Source organism: Scylla paramamosain, unplaced genomic scaffold (assembly GCF_035594125.1).
Source record: "Scylla paramamosain isolate STU-SP2022 unplaced genomic scaffold, ASM3559412v1 Contig17, whole genome shotgun sequence".
In the NCBI taxonomy this organism is placed as follows: domain Eukaryota; kingdom Metazoa; phylum Arthropoda; class Malacostraca; order Decapoda; family Portunidae; genus Scylla; species Scylla paramamosain.
In genome coordinates, this window is record NW_026973682.1 from 1,188,196 (window position 1) to 1,196,758 (window position 8,563).

The following is an 8,563-nucleotide window of genomic DNA, read 5'->3' on the forward strand; positions in this document are numbered from 1 at the left end:
CAAATTTTCCATAATTTTTTAATCTTCCTTAGCAATCTTTGGGATGTACTTTGCTTTCTTCAAGTCTAAGTAGACACCATCCGCCCATCCGTCTCTCTCCTGCACAATATTAACTATCCTTGAATGAAAGGACAGTAAGTTTATGGAGCATGATCTTCCCCTTTTAAATCCAAATTGACAATTTACTAAAACTTCATCTTTTTCCAGGTGTTCCATCCATCTTTCCTTTATTGTTCTTTCACATAATTTTCCTTCAGGAGGAGGCAGTAGACACCTGCTAAAACAATAATTACTCCCAGTGAGGTCTAAAGCACTGGATCAGGGGGTACTGTGAACTTATCATTAAACCTACCTGTGATCTCACTGAACTTTTCCTTTTGTGTCTCACAACACAAGGGGGCAGTCACAGCCTGCCCTATAAAGACAACTCTCTTCCTCCACACAAAACTACAAGCACCTAATAACACACACAACCTTCACTCAAAATTTCAAAATTCATGGCAACTCCTACACCAGCTTTGGAGTCCTCATCTGGGGAGGGGACCACAAATGTCCCCTGGTTGGACTGCTCTGCTGATGACGCCCCTAAGTATCTTGACACCCCCTCAATTTTTTCTTCATTTACTTCTGCAACATTTGTGATCTAAGATCTAATTTTCAGTCTGTAGAACACCACCTCTCCTCTTCTAAACATCATCTTCTTTTCCTCACTGATACTCAGGTGCCTGAGGCAACTGACAGTAGCCCTTTTTCTGTTCCCTCCTACTTTCTCTATCCTCATTTTCAATCCAAAGCTGGATGTTGCATTTATGTGCGCAACAATTTAACCTGCTCTCATGTCCATGCTCTTGAATCTTCCGAGTTTTCCACTATCTGGCTACGACTACAGAGTCACTCTCAAACTAAATTTATCTGTGCTGTATATCTCTCACCTAACTCCTCTGATTATAAGAAATTCTTTGACTACTTAACTTCCAAAGTGGAGCACATTCTGACACTCTTCCCTTTTTGCAGAGATCTCCATTCTTGGAGACTTCAGTGTTCACCACCAGCTTTGGCTTTCCTCTCCCTTCACTGACCATCCTGGTGAATTAGCCTTCAACTTTGCTATGCTCTACGACCTAGAGCAATTGGTGCAACACCCTACTTGTATTTCTGACCGTCTTGGAGATATGCCCAACATTCTTGACTTCTTCCTGACCTCTAATCCTTCTGTTTATGCTGTCACCCTCTCTATTCCATTGAGCTCCTCCGATCACAGTCTCATATCTGTATCTTGTCCTATCACTCCAATCCCTCCTCAGCATCCCCCTAAGCAAAGGTGCCTCTGGCATTTTGCCTCTGCTAGTTGGGGGGACCTGAGGAGGTATTTTGCTGATTTTCCTTGGAATGACTACTGCTTCTGTGTCAGAGACCCGTCTTTGTGCGCTGAATGCATAACAGAGGTGATAGTGTCTGGCATGGAGGCATACATTCATTCCTCTCTCTTTTTCTCGGACTAAACCTTCCAAACCTTGGTTGAACACAGCTTGTTCTCGTGCTATACATGATAGAGAGGTGGCCCACAAAAGGTACTTAGCCTTCCATCACCAGAATCTCATGCACTTTATATTTCTGTCCGGAACCATGCCAAATCTGTTCTCCATCTAGTCAAAAACTCCTTCATTAATAGAAAGTGTCAAAATTTTTCAAGATCTAACTACCCTCATGACTCTCTGACATCTAGCCAAAAATATCTCCTGGCATCTAGCCAAAAATATCTTCAATAACTTTGCTTCTTCTTCTTCTTTCCCTCCTTTATTTCAACCAGATAGCACCACTACCATCACATCTATTTCTAAAGCTGAACTCTTTGCTCAAACCTTTGCTAAAAACTCTACCTTGAACGATTCTGGGCTTGTTCCTCCCTCTCCTCCACCCTCTAACTACTTCATGCTACCTATTAAAATTCTTCACAATGATGTTTTCCATGCCCTTGCTGGCCTAAACCCTTGAAAGGCTTATGGACCTGATGGGGTCCCTCCTATTGTTCTCCGAAACTGTGCCTCCGCGCTTGCACCTTGCCTAGTCAAACTCTTTCAGCACTGTCTGTCAACATCTACTTTTCCTTCTTGCTGAAAGTTTGCCTACATTCAGCCTGTTCCTAAAAAGGGCGACTGTTCTAATCCCTCAAACTACTGTCCTATTGCTTTAATTTCCTGCCTATCTAAAGTTTTTTAATCTATCCTCAACAGGAAGATACTTAAACATCTGTCACTTCACAAACTTCTATCTGATTGCCAGTATGGGTTCCGTCAAAGCCGCTCTACTGGTGATCCTCTGGCTTTCCTTACTGAGTCTTGGTCATCCTCTTTTAGAGATTTTGGTGAAACTTTTGTTGTTGCCTTGGACATATCAAAAGCTCCTGATAGAGTCTGGCACAAAGTCTTGATTTCCAAATTACCCCCCTATGGCTTCTATCTTTCTCTCAAGTTTCCTTTCTGACCGTTCTATTGCTGCTGTGGTAGACGGTCACTGTTCTTCTCCTAAATCTATTAACAGTGGTGTTCCTCAGGGTTCTGTCCTGTCACCCACTCTCTTTTTATTATTCATCAATGACCTTGTAAATCAAATTTCCTACCCTATCCACTCCTACGCTGATGATACCACCCTGCACTTTTCCATGTCTTTTTATAGACGTCCAACCCTTCAGGAGGTAAACATTTCATGCAGGGAAGCCACAGAACGCCTGACTTCTGATCTTTCTAAAATTTCTGATTGGGGCAGAGCAAACTTGGTATTGTTCAATGCCTCAATAACTCAATTCCTCCATCTATCAACTCGACACAATCTTCCAGACAACTATCCCCTCTTCTTCAGTGACACTCAACTGTCCCCCTCTTCTACACTGAACATCCTTGGTCTGTCCTTTACTTATAATCTGAACTGGAAACTTCACATCTCATCTCTAGCTAAAACAGCTTCTATGAAGTTAGGTGTTCTGAGATGTCTCTGCCAGTTTTTCTCATCCCCCCAGCTGCTAACTCTGTACAAGGGCCTTATCCGTCCATGTATGGAGAATGCTTCACATGTCTGGGGAGGTTCCACTCATGCCGCTCTTCTAGACAGGGTGGAATAAAAAAGTTTTCGTCTCATCAACTCCTCTCCTCTAACTGACTGTCTTCAGCCTTTCTCATCGCCGCAATGTTGCATCTCTAGCTGTCTTCTACCGCTATTTTCATGCTAACTGCTTTTCTGATCTTGCTAACTGCATGCCTCCCCTCCTCCCATAGCCTTGCTGCACAAGACTCTTCTTTCTCTCACCCCTATTCTGTCCACCTCTCTAATGCAAGAGTTAACCAGTATACTCAATTATTGATCCCTTTCTTTGGTAAACTCTGGAACTCCCTGTCTGCTTCTGTATTTCCACCTTCCTATGAATTGAATTCCTTCAAGAGGGAGGTTTCAAGACACTTATCCTTCAATTTTTTTTACTTTTCTGGGACTGGCATCTCGGTGGGCTTTTTTTTTTTTTTTATTGGATTTTCGTTGCCCTTGGCCAGTGTCCCTCCTACATAAAAAAAAAAAAACACTATTCAAGGACACTGGTCTATATTTTAGTGTATTTTCCTTATTTCCTCTTTTGTATGTTGGTGTAATATTTGTTCTTTTCCAGTCTTTTGGTTCTCTTCCCTGTGATAGTGATGTCACCACTAGACTGAATTTTATCAGGCAGTTGTTCTGTACATTCCTTCAATATCTTGTTTGGTACTCCATCTGGATCAGATGCTTTAATTACTTCAAGTTCTTCCATCATTTTAAGTATTTCCTCATAACTGACTGGGACTGCACTCAGTATATATCTCACCAACTTATCCCTTCCAGCATCAAACTCCCCTTCCACAGTAAATAACAATCTGAAACTATTGTTCATAACCTCCACCATGTCCTGTTTGGTTTCATTTATACACTTATCTTTTATATCTCTTTTATAGTTTCTTCTCTCCATTCTTATTATCTCAATGTACTTGTTTCTAGCATCAATATATTCCTCCCATCTGCTCTCAGTTTTCCTCTTCTTCCATCTATTCCAACCATTTGATTTACAATTTGTAGTTTCTTTGCATTATGTATTGAACCATTCTTTACCCTTTCTACATCTCACTCCTCCTTTAGGTACAAATTTCTCCACAGCAGAATTATATTTCCTTATAAATTCATCTCATTTTCTGGAACATCTACATCTTCAAAGTCTTTCCAGCCCATGGCAACAAACTACTTTCTTAATTTTTCAAAATCATCTTTACTATATTTAAATCTTCTTACCTTATAATTTTCATCAGTGATTACATTTTCATTTTTCAAATTAAATTCCATCAACATGTGGTCACTTTTACCTAGAGGGCTATCACAGTGTATTGTTTCAATAATTTCCATGTCCTTGGTAAACACTAAATCAAGTCTTGATGGTTTATCTCTTCCACTAAATCTTATATCACAGTCTACCCACTGAGTCATCAAGTTTTCCACTGTTCAGGTTAACAGTCTATTACTCCATGAGGTCTCACTTCTATTAGTTGTCAGTGTTTCCCACTTTATCTCCTTACAATTAAAATCACCAACAATAACTATATCACTACTTTCCATCACTATCTTTTCAAGACCTTTTAACACATCTACCAACGTCTCTTCGTGTTCTTCTTTTTGCCAAGCATTGGTCACAGGTGGCACATACACTCCTACATAATTCATTATCCTTTCTTTTCCACTTCTAATCATCACTTGTAGAATTTCAGACTTGTCTTCACTTTTTATTACCCTCTCCACTTCAACACACTTTTTAATCAGAATGATCACTCCCCCCTCCTCCCTTGTCACTTCTGTTTTTCATCCATAAATCATATTTACCAGTGTCAGGAGTTCCCCATTCATTTTTCCATTTTGTCTCACATAATACAGCAACATCCGGTGCGGTTCTGTTTAATAACTCATTTAATTCCATCTTTGTTGACATTAATCCATTTACATTAGTATAACATACTGTTTGATGTACCATTTCTTTATTCTCATGTCTCTTACTCTTCAGAAAAACTTCTCTTTTTGTTGTTTGTCTTTTTGTTTAGCCTCATTTATCAGCTCCTTTTGCTTCAACCTTTCAATCTCATCCATATCCCTGTTTATCCATACATTTTTATATTCTTCATCTCCAGACAACCTCCAAGACCCACTAATTACCTCTTCTGCTTGTACCTACATTGCAAACTTTGTGTGTGTGTGTGTGTGTGTGTGTGTGTGTGTGTGTGTGTGTGTGTGTGTGTGTGTGTGTGTGTGTCAGATATACACACAGCTCTGCAACACACACTTGTGCACACACACACACACACACACACACACACACACACACACACACACACACACACACACACTGCACCCAAATCAGGCAGTTAAAAAATTAAAGACCTGTTGTTGTTTGAGATCCCTTACCACTCCCTGTACTCTCCTTTTGTCTCATCCCACAGGCATTGTCCATGATGCTTCCTTTGTTGTGGTTCCATCATGGCAGGCATGGAAGTGCCTCTCACTGCATCACCGCCTCATGATCATTGAGAGCATGGACACAGACACTGAGGTGCGGCGCCTCTCCCCCATCACCCTCATTGCCAACACAAGCCACTTTTTTTTTTTATCTTGTCCTTATAAATCTATTTACCAGATTGTCAATTCCACATGGGATTTTTTGTGAGTGTTACTAATGCCTTCTCCTCCTCCTCCTCCTCCTCCTCCTCCTCCTCCTCCAGGCCCTAGTGGGTACGTGGACCTCCTCAATGGACAGATGGACAGAGGCTGGTGTGCTGGCTACATGTATCAGGAGCAAATCTCAACCTTCTTCTCCGTTGTGGCATCAGGGATGACATATGAGATGGCCATGACCAGCATGCCCCTTCAGGTACTGCTGTGGTGCTTGTAATGGTGTTGTAGTGGTTGTAATGGTGGTAGTAGTAACAGTAGACAGTGATTGTAGCTATGGTAATAGTAGTTGTAGTAATTTTCAGTGGTATAATAATAATTGTAATTGAAGATAAACAGCAGGCAATTTACACCAATCTTTTTGACGCATAACCTAACATCATTTAACCCAGCCTAACCTCACAACCTAGCACAATCTCACCCAACACTAAGCCAACCTAATCTAACTTAACCCAATCAATTATTATTTCAGGAGCTGCATCTCTAACCTGACCTCACCACACTGACCCTCCACTCACATCACATCTTCAGGTGCTGCGTCTGCACCTGCCACACAGTCCATCCTCTGAGGCCGTTGTCCTGCTCATCTTCCCAAAGCCTCAGCGTTATGACACCTATGTGGATGGTGTCTTTGTTCCCCCAGCCAACCTCAACACCTCTGCAGCCGGCTACAAGCTGTTGCCTGAGAACCCCACCCATCCTCAGGCTTTCCTTCCCATGTTGGACAATGTAAGGGATGGCTGTGTGCTGTGTTGTGTTGTGTCGTGTTGTGTTTGGAATGTAAGGGATGGTTGTGTGTTGTGTTGCATTATGTTGGGAATGTAAGGAATGACTGTGTGTTGTGTTGTGTAGGGAATATAAGGAATGGCTGTGTGTTTTGTGTTGTTTGAGGCACTGGAGCTCTGTACTTTGCCCAGTCAGTTTGGGGCAAAGGACCAACTGCTCTGCCTTGTCTCTTCCTGCTGGTAACAGAACAACCACTCAGCCTTGCCTCTCCCTGTCAGTTTTGTCATGCCTCCCTATCTGTTTAGTTTTGTCATGCCTCTCACTGTCAGTTTTGTTATGCCTTTCTCAATTTTGTCATGTCCCCATGTCAGTTTTGTTGTGCCTCCCTGTCAGTTTTGTCATGCCTCCCTCTCAGTCTTGTCATGTCTCCATGTCAGTTTTGTCAGGCCTCCCTGTCAGTCTTGTCATGTCTCTCCCTGTCAGTTTTGTCATAGCTCTCCCTGATAGTTTTAGGCAAGGGAAACACTATTATGCCATGCCTGTCTCTGTCGCCACCTCTCCAGCTCACCCAGACCCTCCCCTGCAGGCAATGGGGACCAGCTTCTTCCAGCGCAGTGCTAAGTTGGTCCATGTGGTGCTGTGCGAAGGCCACATCCTTGACATCAAGACCACACCCATGATCACCCTCACCAGTGGCCTCATGGTGAAGGAAGATGAGTTTTATGAGCAGAACGTGGTGTTGAATCTGGCCAGCCTGTTTGAGGTATCCCCAGACAACATCAGGGTCATCAGTGTTATGCAGGAGCTCTCCAAGAGACAGCAGGGAAGGCTGGAGGTGGGCACAGTGAGGATGCATGTTGGGTCTGGTCTGTGTTGAGTCTGACTGTGGTGGGTGCAGCTGTGTTCAGTGTGGCTGTGTTGAGTCTGGCTTTGTTGGATCTGTGTGTTGTGCATGGCAGTGTTGGTCTGTGTTATGTGTGACCATGTTGTTTGTGGCTATGTTGGGTGTGGCTGTGTTTGGTGTGGCTGTCTGGGCTGCCTGGTCTCCCTTACTAGTAGGAGCTCAACATGCAAGACTTATTCTCAAATGTTTGGGAGTTTCAACTAATTGGAGATCTAATGGAATTTATCTGAGTTTTCAAGGTAATTTTTATGACACTTGTGATAGGGAATGATTTCACCATGAAAGGGCAGGATCAAACCAGTTTATGCTGTGAGGCTTTGCTGTGGAAGTATGTGGACAGCTGTGGTGTGCCTAAGCTCTTGGGATGTAGCAGGGTGGTCCACAAGACTGTCCCATTACACTAAGAGCCAATGGAGCTAAGAGTGTGAGTGATGTGTGCAGGAGTGTGTGGTGCTTTGTGTGGGCCATCCTGTGTGAGATTGCCAGCCTGGTATATAGATAGATAGATAGTGGTAGTTTAACAAGGACTGCCAAATGAATGGGAAAGTTGCCTATGAGATTCTTACTATTCATTATATCTGAAAATAATTACTAAAGAGAACAAAATGTTTAAGAATACAACTTAAATTTACTTAGGCTGAAGTGGCCAGCGCTCACACTACAAGCCTGAATGGTGAGGAGGAGGAGGGAGCAATTGGTGGGGAGGTGATTCCCTACAAGAAGCTGGTGCAGAGTCTTGAGAAGGCCGTCAATAGATTCCAGGATGGATCATGCAGCAACTGTGCCTCTCTCTCTTGGTAAAGTGAACCTCTGCTCTTTGTTCCTTTGTGATCTTATGTTGTCTCTTCCTCCAATGCTTCCTCTTAAGGCAAACACTACTCTGTCTCTTTACTGCCTTGAGTCATCTCTCACTCCTGTAACTCCTTTTGGTAAAATAACACTGTTCTCTGCCCCTTTACTGCCTTGAATCATGTCCTCCTGCACTTTGTCATCAGCTGAACCATTAACAGAGGTAGTGTGTTCCTCCAATACCCACCTCTCTTCCTCAGGTGAGTGACCCCATTGAGCCACCACCCAAGGAAGCCCCTCCAAAGGCCACAGAGGAGGAAGGCAGTGTTGTCATTCTGGATGCCAAGCTGTTCTACAAGCAGCAGGAGAAGGAGGTGGCAGAGAAGATCAAGGAAAGCCTGGCAGTGACTGAGTATG

General features: G+C 43.0%; 1 protein-coding gene across 7 annotated transcripts in view; it reads left to right on the plus strand.

The window, feature by feature from the left end:
• Positions 1 to 8,543, plus strand: part of LOC135097324 (uncharacterized) — a 32,974-nt gene extending 24,431 nt beyond the window's left edge. For 6 of the 7 annotated variants that reach the window (XM_063999111.1, XM_063999113.1, XM_063999114.1 and 3 more), the window contains 6 exons: positions 5,499 to 5,608; positions 5,778 to 5,926; positions 6,259 to 6,456; positions 7,040 to 7,288; positions 7,994 to 8,154; positions 8,407 to 8,543. In XM_063999111.1, coding sequence (XP_063855181.1) covers positions 5,813 to 5,926; positions 6,259 to 6,456; positions 7,040 to 7,288; positions 7,994 to 8,154; positions 8,407 to 8,410 — 726 coding nt within the window. In that variant the 5' untranslated portion in view covers positions 5,499 to 5,608; positions 5,778 to 5,812 and the 3' untranslated portion in view covers positions 8,411 to 8,543. The remainder of the gene's footprint in view (positions 1 to 5,498; positions 5,609 to 5,777; positions 5,927 to 6,258; positions 6,457 to 7,039; positions 7,289 to 7,993; positions 8,155 to 8,406) is intronic. The other variant, XM_063999117.1, reaches the window with a different exon arrangement.
• Positions 8,544 to 8,563: the final 20 nt, after the last annotated feature.